The sequence below is a fragment of the Hypomesus nipponensis genome, chromosome 2, assembly GCF_054491055.1.
Source record: "Hypomesus nipponensis isolate SF chromosome 2, ASM5449105v1, whole genome shotgun sequence".
NCBI lineage: Eukaryota > Metazoa > Chordata > Actinopteri > Osmeriformes > Osmeridae > Hypomesus > Hypomesus nipponensis.
The window spans coordinates 5242502-5255031 of NC_140362.1; the positions used below are offsets into that span (position 1 = coordinate 5242502).

The following is a 12530-nucleotide window of genomic DNA, read 5'->3' on the forward strand; positions in this document are numbered from 1 at the left end:
TTACAGGACAGTGGGCCCTGAGGACCAGGGTTGAAGACCACTGATCCATAACATCTTCAGGACTGCACTGATCGTACTCTCTGACTTCAACGAGATGCTATGCTACATGTCTAATGTGGCTTTTACTCTGACTGATTGCAGCCACTGGTTCTGTCTTATTCTTTATCACATTCTTGTCACTGCATGTGACTGGGACAAACAGCAATTGGCTAGTCTGCTCACACGTCTTTGCTGCTGACACTTTTCTTAGTGGCCATCTAAGCTGATGTCATTGTATTTGTATATGTGTAGACAAAGAGGACAGGGTCTAGAAGCTACTGCCCCTGATGTGTTTCCTCGACTTGGAACGTGGAAGTTGCGTCGTCAAGCCGAGACCCGAGAACGCTTTTTGAATTAATGACCACTCTGGTGAAATAAATGGTACTGAGAAATCAATACTATATCTGTTTAGCAAATGGAAACGCTTTGAGTTACAGTCTGCTGCAGGTCAGGTGCACGGGGTGAGTGCAATCCTAACATAATACGTTTTCCTGTCCTGAGTTATATTGTATTGTCTATACTTGCAGGAAAGCCTACAGTAGATCTTTGCTGCACTCCCACTTAAGTCTGCTGCACTCCTGAAAGAATGGTTAGAGCTTCTGTACTGCCACTCAGATAATGTAATAACATAAGCGAAGTGGATATTATCCCGGCACTGTAATGCCAGGCTATAACCAGATTACAATTATTAAAGTGGGAACAGTTGGATGCGGCTAATGGGATAGCCAGCGTGTTCCCTTAGGTAAACAATAGCTGGAATCAACTTTGCTGGTTAGAACAGAGAACTCGTGGTGAAACATGACTAACAAACCTCATGTGTCGTTTGAACATGGATTAGGTCCAGGCTAGCCAATGGTTGAGTTCAGTCTCATGCAAATATTGAACTTGACAACCACCCCGAACATACTATAACTACAATAACAGCTTATCTTTCTTTTTTTTCATGGTGGCAATTTATGAAAAAAGGGGTTATGTATTTTGATAAACCGGTCTTGGTCAAAATACTTTCTAAAGCTCTCTAAATCTCTCTCCTGCTGGATATTGGTAGGTGGACTTAAGTCAGTCCACACTTTGTAGAAACTCAATTCCTCAAAACATGTTTACAGTCTGATATCAGGATGAGTCAGAACTAACTTATCCCTCCGCCTGCAGTGGAAGCTGAGGGGGCGATTTGTTTTTACCATGACTCAAATAAAAGATAAAAAGGATGAATCGCTTCTCGGGAGCGTAATAATAACAATGGCCCTAATGGGTATGTTGGACTGGACTGATGGGCTCAGAGAATGAATGGGATGTATGGAGTAGAACACTCAATGAGAAGCCCACTGTAGGCCCTGGCTTCTAGAATCTCTCCTGGCTGCTACAAGACTGTGGCACCTGCATGCTAATTACCTTCTGGTGTGGTTGTTAGGTAAGACAGGGATCTGAGACAGCCACACCCCAACTCTTCTTTTAGACCACAGCCTTTGTAAGAAGAGTGATGAGCTGTCAGAATAAGAAGCAGGACTCCGTAGATAAGGTGGTTACTACAACAATCCTCCCTGCCTGACCTGCCAGTCACTGGACTCAACGCACTGTATATCCACACTGATTGCGTGGAGGACTTTGAGTTTGAACATCTTTGAGGACATTTGGATTTGTTCCCTGTTTTGACGATACCGTGTGATCAAACATCAATCTTTTGGGAAAATGTCACACCTATTATAAATCTTTTAAGCTGCTCAAGTTAACTGTTCCCCCTTAGAGAATTATGAGTGGATTTAGATCAATGGAAACTCATTAACGGGGAAGTAGCTTTTTAATCTCTGAAAGGAAAAGCACTCTTACTTTACTGCGTGTAACACTACACTCGCTTGGTACGTGCTCTTCCTGGTTTCGAATGATAAACTAGCTTTCTAGCTACTCTACGATTTTACAATCTACTCTAGATACTCTCCCTGTTAGTGGGTCCTACAAGGTTATTCTGGAGCATTAGCCATCCTTCCCAGTCTGTACCAGATGGGAGACTCCCTTTCAAGTTATTGCCGTGTAAATAATATAGTCAGAATCATACATTTTTAACCATTGTCCCTTTCCTTGCTTCTCATCTTGAAAGTAATGTAGCACATGAATAGCCTAGTACATACTTAGTAGTACAGCTGTCATGTAATGCATGTTGTTTGATTGGTAGTTTTTTACACTTTTCTGTTCTCATTTTCTACCCGAGAGTCAGTCTCCAGGGCACCCTACTTCTCCCTCACTTATCTTACACAAGACCCCATTGAGACAGGGAGCTTTACTTTTGAAAGTAATTGCGCCTTTAAAGGTCACAGGGCGATCCACGCTGCTTTCGCTTCCTCCATGGTTCTCCGAGGAGTGCGGGAGTATGCTTTTAGATTCCTCCTCTCCCCCACAACTGCTGTGCATAATTGAGGAGCAGCAGCTGCCAATGGAGACCAGGAACTGTCATTTTTGTAAACAATGACGCTGTCCCGCTTCCATCAGTGCTGTGCTGCAGGGGTTCGTCCCAGAGTTACGGTGACTCACATCCTGGGTGTTGCTTGCGAGCCTACTTCGCCCATCCCATCCCCACAGCCTCTCTGCCAGGCTCGTCACTCATTGGCTCTGCTCTGCGGTTGCAGCAGGGGGGGGGGGGTGGCTGCAGTGCAGCATTGTACCTTTGTCATCCCCAACTCAGTTATGTCATGTTTACCCTTCAACAGTGTTAACCTTCCTTCACATGGAGGCTGAGCTGGAAGAAGCTTCCATGTGGTTTGAGCTGTTAGAGATATCCAGGCATTCATCTGTGACATTTTGGCCTGTGGCCTCCCCTTCCGCCCTCGATCCAAGGCAGAGGTCAGTGGGATGCTTTGATTCGTTTCCAAAAAGACAACACGAGGGTGCCGCGGAGGGACAAGGGCAGCGCGGCCATTAGACTAACGAGCTGGGACTCGTTAGGCTGGGGCTGGCTCTCTTCTCTCTGCCACTAATCTGACATCTCATTTAAGCTAGAAGGCTGATTTCACATTAAGCACGGGCTGTACGGATGGACCATCCACTATGAGATCCAATCCACAATATTTATGTTTTTCCCCGGCTGTGTCTGTGCATGCACTGCATACCCAAACCCTACCCAGACATCCCTCTTCGAAGTGTGGCAATGGACGGTAAGCCCAGGGTGACATATTTCAATTCCAGTTTAATTTACTTAAGTGCTGCCATTCCTCTATATAGCCTAGCCTGTCGACCATGGGCATCTACAGTATACAGTCTTCAGCTATTATTCCGAAAGGATTCATTCATGACTCACGCATTGTGTCACAGGTCTCAGAGAGCGATATGTGTGTAGCTTACTCGGCCACAGGCCATACAACAGTGTGCTTTACTGTAATATTCCACACACATTAGTCACCTTCCCCCACGCGTTGGTTGGTTAGGCATTGTGCATCTATTTCTGGAAGTGCATGCGAGACACGCTTTCGAAGGGACATGCTTTTGAACAGCAGTCCACATGTAATAGAGAGATTGGATTACAGGGTTTATCCTAAGGACTAGCAGCTATTCATTTCACCTGAGCTCATAATTACTTCATTCTGTCAACGGGTGGAGTTCAGGATGGCTTACAAGTAGGTGGTGTGCTGGCTTGCTATGAGACCTGGGCAACTCCTCCCCTCTCCCAGTACTTTGTGCTACAGTAGGGTCTAGGGGGTGGTTATTCTGTAGCTCAGTAGGTAGAGCCCTTGACTACAAATTGAGAGGTTGCAGGTTCAACTCGTACCCTGTACTGTGCGTTGTGATAAAAGCGTCTTTTAAACAACAATGCTATTATTGCCTCAGTTGCATATTGCAACTCTAGAGTTGTAGAATAAAGCCTACTCTGTGCAGTGCATTGCACAAATCACTGTCTCCTTCTTGTAAAGGTCAATATAATCACTGTGCCTGGGCAGACAGGACTTCCCTTATTATCTCAAGTGCAGCAATCAACAGCCAAGAGTTGTGCTTGTGCGCTCATTAGTTGTTATTCTGGTTTGGTTCTCTCTGGTTGTTGAAAAGATGAAGAGTATCTAATTGGATTCATGTCATTTAATGGTTGCTAAAGTTTGTTGTTGTTCTTTGCTTGGAATTATCATGTAAGTGAGGATTTTTTGGTGTGTGTGTGTGTAGAGGAACTGTGTTCTTCCTTGAGGATAAGTTAACTTTTCCCATGAAACTTTCATCTTGACCAGCTGTCAGTGTCTATGCAACCCTCCTCTTCCCTCTCTTCCTCCTGTCATACCCAGTTGGTGAGGCCTGCCCCCCTCCCCCCTCCCGCATACCCATTGGCACTGGCATGCCCGCTGTCAGCACCCCCCCCTCAAAAAACCGTACATGTCGTGCTCATTAACAAGAGCTAGAGAGGCTCCTTCAAATGACACAAGTCCCGCAAGGGAGTGCTTGTCCAGTATTATGTCTGACAAGATGAGTGTCAAATGATTCCACAAATTGACAAAAAAAATTGCAGAGACGGTACGATAGGACTTCTAACTCCATGCTTTTTGACCCCACGTACTTGAAATTGTAGTCTAGATGTAGGTGACTCGATGAAAACATGACCATTTTTTCCTTGAGGATCAATTATTGTTCCATCGTCCTCATGACGCCTGACACTGTGGTTGGTTCTATGATCCCATAGAGTTCCGGAACCTACTTTACAAGATACTCCACCTCCTCAGCGACGCCTGTTAAGTGGTCCCCCTGGGACAACCAGGAAGTGATGAATGTATGATCAAGAAGCGTCAGGGGAAGGGAGGCTTGAGCCCTCTGGAAGCCTGATGAAGGCCTGAGAGCTGCAGCTGAGGCAGATGAAGAGCCATGCCTGCATGTGACAGCATGCGGGGCCCGTGAGAAGGCAGAGCGATCAGTGGAAAGTAGATGAATACATGATGTGTGAGACAGCAAGAGGTAGCGGCCCTGGCCCTGTCGCCTGGCTGGATGGATGGATGTGGATGGGATGAATGGATGGATGGGATGGATGGATGAGTAGACATGTATGGATGTATGGATGAGAGCTGGTTGACTGATGGTTCGTGCTTGGATGAAAACACAGAATCTTGGGGAAACGGCAAGTGGCTCTTCGTTCTGCCTACAGCAGATACTGAAACACTCTCACATTGTAATAAACCTCACACACACATACACACACATAGTTCAGTAGACAACATCCAACACCACTGGCAGTCTGTAGGAGCATTAGTGGAATAGCTTCAATTACCACCCTGCCTCTCAGCAGAGATAAATCAGAATCAGAATTGGGTTTATTTGCCATGTAGGTTTACACAAACACGGAATTTACTGTGGCAGGAAGGTGCAAACATTAAACATATATGGATATTAAATTAAAAGTTAAAAAGAACAATAGTCTATAACTAATTCAATTAACTAAACAATCTAAACAATTTAAAATTAATTAAAATATAAAATATGTATAAAATGGAATAAGAATACGAATGGGCAGCATAGTGCAATGAGATCAAGGTGGCTTGTGCGTAGTGCAACAGCTGTCAGAGGGACTTATAATATATAATAGTTAAATGTCAATGGGAGTCCTGGTTTTGTTGAAGAGGCCAGTAGCGGATGGAAAGAAACTGTTCTTATGGCGTGAGGTTTTGGTCCTGATGGACTGCAGCCTTCTGCCGGAGGGGAGTAGCTGGAATAGCGGGTGTCCAGGGTGGGAGGAGTTGGCCACAATCTTCCTCGCTCACCTCAGGGTCCTTGAGGTGTGCAGGTCCTCGAGGGTAGGCAGATTGCAGCCAATCACCTTCTCAGCAGTGCGGCTGATACGCTGCAGTCTGCTCTTGTCCTTGGCAGTGGCAGCAGCGTACCAGATGGTGATGAAAGAGGTGAGGATGGACTCAATAATGGCTGTGTAGAAGTGCACCACCCTTGTCTTTGGCAGGTTGAATTTCTTCATCTGCTGTAGGAAGTACATCCTCTGTTGTGCTTTCTTGGTGAGGGAGCTGATGGTCAGTTCCCACTTGAGGTCCTGGGAGAGTAAAGTGCCCAGGAAGCGGAAGGACTTCACAGGTTTTAACTGGGGAGTCACATAGGGTTATGGGGGTGAGTAGGGCTGTATTCTTCCTGAAGTCCACAACCATCTCCACCGTCTTAAGAGCATTGAGCTCTAAGTTGTTCTGGCTACACCAGGTTGTCAGCTTCCCACCTATAGGCAGATTCATCCCCACCAGAGATGAGCCCAATGAAGGTGGTGTCGTCCGCAAACTTCAAGAGTTTGACGGACGGATGACTGGAGGTGCAGCTGTTGGAGAGAAAGCAGAGGAGAAAGGACACAGCCCTGAGGAGATCCGGTGCTGATGGCAGTCAGAGACTTGTGTTCTTGGCTTAACGCACTGCTTCCTGTCAGACAGGAAGTCTGTGATCCACCTGTGTGTGGAGTCTGGTACGTTCAACTGGGAGAGCTTGACCTGAAGCAGGGCGGGGATGATGGTGTTGAAGGCAGAGCTGAAGTCCACAAACAGGATCCTGGCGTAGGATGCTGGGGAGTCCAGATGCTGTAGGGTGAAGTGGAGGGCCATGTTAACTGCGTCGTCCACAGACCTGTTGGCTCTGTAGGCAAACTGCAGGGGGTCCAGTAGAGGGTCTGTGATGGATTTAAGGTGTGCCAGCACCAGGCGCTCGAAAGACTTAAATAACACAGAGGTCAGAGCGATGGTTCTGTAGTCATTATGTCATGTTGGCCTTGACTTTTTGGGGACAGGGATGATGGTGGAGGACTTGAGACAGGCTGGCACATGACATGTCTCCAGGGAGGTGTTGAAGATGTTGGTGAACACTGGAGACAACTGGTCAGCGCAGTGCTTGAGGGTGGCTGGAGAGACCGAGTCCGGCCCAGCTGCTTTGCGGGGTTTGAAAAGTCTGTTAACTTCTCCCCCCCCTGTGTGGAGAGAGTCGTCCTTGTGGTGGTGGTGTGTGGGGGGGGGGGGGGGGATTAATCTACTACTCCTAAACGCTTGCTCCTTCTCCAAGATCAACCTTCTGATCTTTGCTGAGAACCAGGGCTTGTCGTTGTTGAAGTTCACCCTATTGCGTGTCTTGCTATACAGTAGTCTTCACAGAAGCTAATGTACGACGTCAGAGCCTCTTTGAGTTCATCCAGATTAAAAGGTGGTCTACACATCTCTTCAGCTCAGAGAGAATCATTGTCATGGCCATTCAGGCTTGACTGCTGCAGCACAGACCACAACAGAAACAACGCAAGCAGCAATAAATTGTCTCAGCATTTAAACCATTGGTTGGCATCTGTGACAGTGTGAGGAGGGTGAAAGTTGTCCTTTCCTCAGACGACGCCTGCTCACTCTCCCATCCCCGTTGCCTCCTTGCTGCCTCAATACCCGACAGACAGCAATCAGTCTGCCGACAAAAGCAGCAGGGCTGGTGTGTCCTGCTCTCCTCTCTCAGCTCTATTGTCCCTGTCACCTGCGGACACGACTCCCTTCCAACGTGGCTTGTGGCCAGCGGGGCGGGGAGGCGGGGAAAGAGAGCCAGGCTCGGCTTAAGGATGCAGCAGGTTTCAGGTATCAACGCTCCATTGTCTGAGCTGAGTCTGTGGTTGTTTGGCCGTTGGTGCGGCAGAGCGTGCCGGAGAGGGGGGCCGGGGGGTGAGGGTAATGTGATTAACCTTGCTGGGCAGCGGCACCTTGCTGGGGAATGGTTATGTCGCTACTGGAGGAGCAGAATGACAGACTCGCCTGGAAAGAACACACACACACACCACGGATCTTGTGTTTCACTGTAGCTTGAGAGCACACATGATTTTCTCAGTGTGACATCATTCAGCCTCCAGCTGACCAGCGAGTGCCTGCTGACATCATGGTGATGAAGTTAAATGTGTGTTGCTAATAACCATGACGTCACCAAGTGGAAAATGTTGGGATCCTGTCTCTAGGATGAAACTAATAATTCTGGTCTGTATGAATTCTATGGAGATCACCAATTCAATGTCATTTGCGCTTTCCGCAGAAGCAAGGCTTGTTGTGTGGTCTGTAAACTGTGATTTACGATCAGATCATGCCTGGCAGTTTATCAACCTTCCAACAACACTGTCACTCACACTGCATTAGCGAGGAATATGCTGAGTGGCAAGATACTGTAAAACGGCCCGTTCATTTTAATTGATGAAACCGAGATCCCACACTTGACTCATAGTTGCCAGATCCATTGACAACCCCTAGTAACCTTTACACATCGTTGAGCTGATCGTTTTACATGCCAGGGCGCCCTAAAAGGCCTGCAGTAGGTCATATTTGTCCTGTCTGATGGCCCTTGAATCAAATCAACCACTCTCTGGCTACAGTATGGCTCTTTTCCAGCCATGAAGGGGATAATACTATCAGCTGCTAGGCTTACACTGTTCTAAGGCCTATTATTTGTCCAACACACATAAACTCATTCTCAGTCACACATGAAATTAAGCACTGCCAAATGAGAGGTAGCGTTGTTATAACGAGTGTCAGCATGGCTCTCAGCATGGTGTCTCGTGTGATATTGCTTTTATACATCAGTCGTTAATTAGTTAACAGTAATAAGTGACAACAGATGAGGATTTGTTTGTTTATTCACTCCTTAATTTGTCTCCACCCACACATAATTGTGGACAACTACTGCAACTGGCCTGTACTGTTGCCAAGCAACACAAACCTTTTCCTGCACAGTAGCTTACCTTGTGTAAGTCTACTCTACATGTTACTGCAGCTATTTTGCATCATGGACGACCATTCATAATTGTACTCAAATATTATTTGTGAAAATATGTTCATCTTTGCAATGCAAAGTTTGTAACCATGTAATGGATAACAATTGTAAATATAATTAACGGTCGTTAGCACACCTGTAAAGCAGAGTGATATATTTATAGTAGAAAGTCCCGGGGCTGTCCAGCACTCATGGAATGTCTCTTGTCCAGTCAAATTACTTCTCCAGGACTAAATGTTTGTATGAATACTGTATACACTATGCACACACTCAAACACAAGGATAAGTAGTGAATATAGAAGCACTCAGACTTTCCCTCGTGAGTAGAACTGAAAAGCTTTATGGGTTCTCTGGGTTTTTAATGTGCTTCACCTCCCCTCCCCCCTTCATCTTTCTCAACCTCTCTGTCCTCTTCTCTCTCTTTCTCTCTCCCCCCCTCCCCACCTTTCTCTTTATCTGCAGTGAGGTGATGTGCCTGATTGGCCCCAGGCCAACTCCACGCTGACCAAGCAAAGTCCCACGGCCTGCTGGGTAATGGGCCCAGAGGGGAGGAGCTCGGCCATGTCTCAGAAGGTCTCCTCTCCGTCCCGCAGCAACAGCAGCTCCTCCTCCAAACATGACAGCCGACAGGTAACGCCACACCGCCTTTTACATCACCGTAGAATGTTCCAGTCACGAACATTAGCCAGCTCAATCACACAAGGCTCGGCACTCAATCTTGGGCCTCCGGATCAGCTGTCTTCCATATGGACAGATTGTTTTTCAGCAGCAAAGCCAAGATGGAGTTACTTTTTTGATGTTGTTGTACTGTTGTTTCCTTCATTACAATTCTCCTTTCTATCATGTTTCCTCCGCTAGCTTCTCTCAATGGTGTTTAAATTGCCATCTTAATTCTTTGCCAGACCTTTAGAACGAGTCTGTTGTGAGACGAGAATGACCCAGGGTCAATTACTTCAATCACAAATGTTTGGAACTCATAATTTGTTATGCTGTTAAAGGTAGATACTAGCTATGCAGGAAATACCACCCATTATCTTTAACAGGCCATTTTTGGCCGATACACTGGAAGAGTGGAGATTACAGTAGTGATCCCAAAGTGAGGCTTAAAGATTAAATCCACACTCAAAGGTCCAAGATTTACACACACACTTACACACACAAAGACATACAGTAAACCTCAGGCCCAGAACTTTCTGGACGGCCTCCAGACTCCTTATCGGTTGCCAGCAGACGCACACGTTTTGAACCGTTAATGTTTAATTATCCAATGGGACAAAATCAACAACTTTGCTTAGAACTGGACCCATATCTCTTGGACTGCATGCCAATGTATGGACCTGCATCATACTGACATCATACTGACATCATATACTGACATCATCCTGACATCATACTGACATCACGCTGGCATCACACTCTCATACAGTAGATTATTGTCACTGTACAATATAATAACTACGATCTCGCCAATTGAACAGGTTCCAAATGAAAGGTTTGTGTCCGGATACGACACGTATAAAACCCTCATGGACTGTAAAAAGTTATTGAGCTGGTCTCACTCCATGGTGTTTGCATAATGCCCTGTGGGTATGGCTGTATGGTGGAGAGATTTGTGTTTGCAGGCTGGGTGGAATAGTGACCATGGTTCACAGGGGAAGACAGGGGATCCAGCTTCTCCCTGCTGTGGACACACTGACCTGGATATCAGAACATAATCCCTAATCTCCTCATTTGGCCGTATTATCAAGCTCATTATGTTGGCATGGGAACTGTGTCCTTCCCAGTCTCCCAGCAGTACTGTGGATTGATGACTCCCTTTAGACTGGCAGATTATTTGATTTGTTATTTTCCCCATCATGGTCAAGCGACATGTCGTCCTGTCAGGGATTGTTTTCTCAGAAATCCTTTTTTTTATGAGAACGATCAAAGGGAGGTGAGGGCTATGTCTTTGTTTTACCTTTGAGGTCGAACTGGATCCTCTTTACAGAGAGCTAGCTCACACTGTTTTGTTGTGGTTCCTCTTATCGGTCAGTGTGTTATATAACATTGGATGTCCTGTGACAGAGCACACTGCCAGTGCTGGCCCGTGGCTGGATCCACACAGAGACACACATTAAATGACAGTAAGCAGGCCTACATGGTGAGAATGAATACATAATCTACAGTTTTTCTCATTGTGGTAATACTATTACTGGGATAATCTGGTGCCAAAATGCCATAGTCAGATGTTTGAATTAATTCAGATAATGTGACATGATGAGACATATAAAATATCACCTTAATCCAAACCCATAGTGGACCAGGCCCCACCTGCTCAGTATAGCCAGGGCTTGATTGTTGTGAATGATGGGATTAAAGACTGGGGTGGTGAGGCACCTTGTGTTACCAACCCTAGAGTGTCCCCCGACCCCTGCCTGCCCTTCTGATCCAGGACTCAACCATGTCTGCCTCGGGGGGGGAGGGAAACATCCGCTGCTGGGCAGGATTCTCCCTAGAGTAGGGGTGGGTGGGCGGATTATGGGGGTCTAAAAGATAGCACTTCGCACTAATTATGAATCTCAATATGGTTCTTGCTGTGACCTTGAGCATGACGCTGGTGGTTCACATTAATCATGTTCTCCAAGCTCCTCAGGGGAGGGGAGTGACTGTGTGTTGACTAGTCATTGTGTGTGTACGTGTGTGTGTGTGTGTGTCCTTTTGTGTCCCCCAGGACAGCTGGGAGATTGTGGAGGGCCTGCGAGGAGGTCTTGCCAACGTCCAGGAGCCTCAGAAGCAGGAGGGCTTCATGCTGAAGAGGAGGAAGTGGCCCATGAAGGGTTGGCACAAGGTAGGAAGCTCTCAGGAACGACACCCGGCCCCAAACTGCCCCCAAGGTACAGCAGCACCAGATGAGGCTTCACCCATGCTCTCAGGAATAAGACTCGGCCCTACACCACCCACATTCTCTCACCCTCAGACTAACAAGATTTACGCCTTTATAATCCCATCTCGATTCCATTCCCAAATCACAGCGTACTGTTTACAAGTCCATATTTCCTTAACGTTTCTTCAAGTTGCTGGGAAATCTGATGACATCAGTCAGTTGTGTTTTAGACTAATTGAATGAGGTGATGAGAGTAGTACTCTGAGTAGCGCAGGGCATGTCCTGGGTCGATGCCTTGTGTCTCCCCCTCTCTCTAAAAGGGTTGCTCCCTGTGTGATGACATTGACTAGACATTCCCCAGTGTTTCTGGAAGATGCATTAGCTGATGACCTGCTGGTCAGTAGTGTGCGTGGATTCCCAGCCTTTGGAGTGTGTTGTTTTGTGTATGCAGTCCTTGTGTTCACAGTCAGGGCTGAGGCAGGGCCTGGACCTCACAGTGGGTTTACTTTCTCAGCCCACACTGTTTTAATACTCCCAGTGATGTGACGCCAAGGACATAAACACTAGATAGAAGCCAGACAGTGTGTGTGTGTGCGAGTTTGTGTTTGTGAGAGGGAGGAGGGGGTTTGAGGAAGAGAGAGAGAGGGGAGGAAGAGAGAGAGAGTGGAGAAAGAGAGAGAAAAGAGAAAGAAGAATAGTAATAATGATACCATTGGACTAGAGACAGGGCAGGGAGAATGACCAATGTGTCACAGACACTACACAGAGTACACACATTACTAGCATATTAACAACACAGGAAACTATCCATCCGAGTTGCCTCTGCCACGGTGCGTTTGAGCCTGCTTTCAGAGTATGATGTGTTTCTTACCCTTTCTCTCTCTCTCTTTTGCTTTCTCCC

At 46.7% G+C, this 12530-nt stretch overlaps 1 protein-coding gene across 1 annotated transcript in view; it reads left to right on the forward strand.

Annotated features, from left to right (window-relative positions):
* The window catches only part of osbpl3b (oxysterol binding protein-like 3b), a 29840-nt gene that overhangs the window by 5692 nt on the left and 11618 nt on the right, over positions 1-12530 (forward strand). Inside the window, exons 2-3 of the mRNA XM_084703290.1 lie at positions 9229-9396; positions 11477-11593. Of these exons, the coding sequence (XP_084559416.1) occupies positions 9301-9396; positions 11477-11593 (213 nt within the window). The 5' untranslated portion in view covers positions 9229-9300. The remainder of the gene's footprint in view (positions 1-9228; positions 9397-11476; positions 11594-12530) is intronic.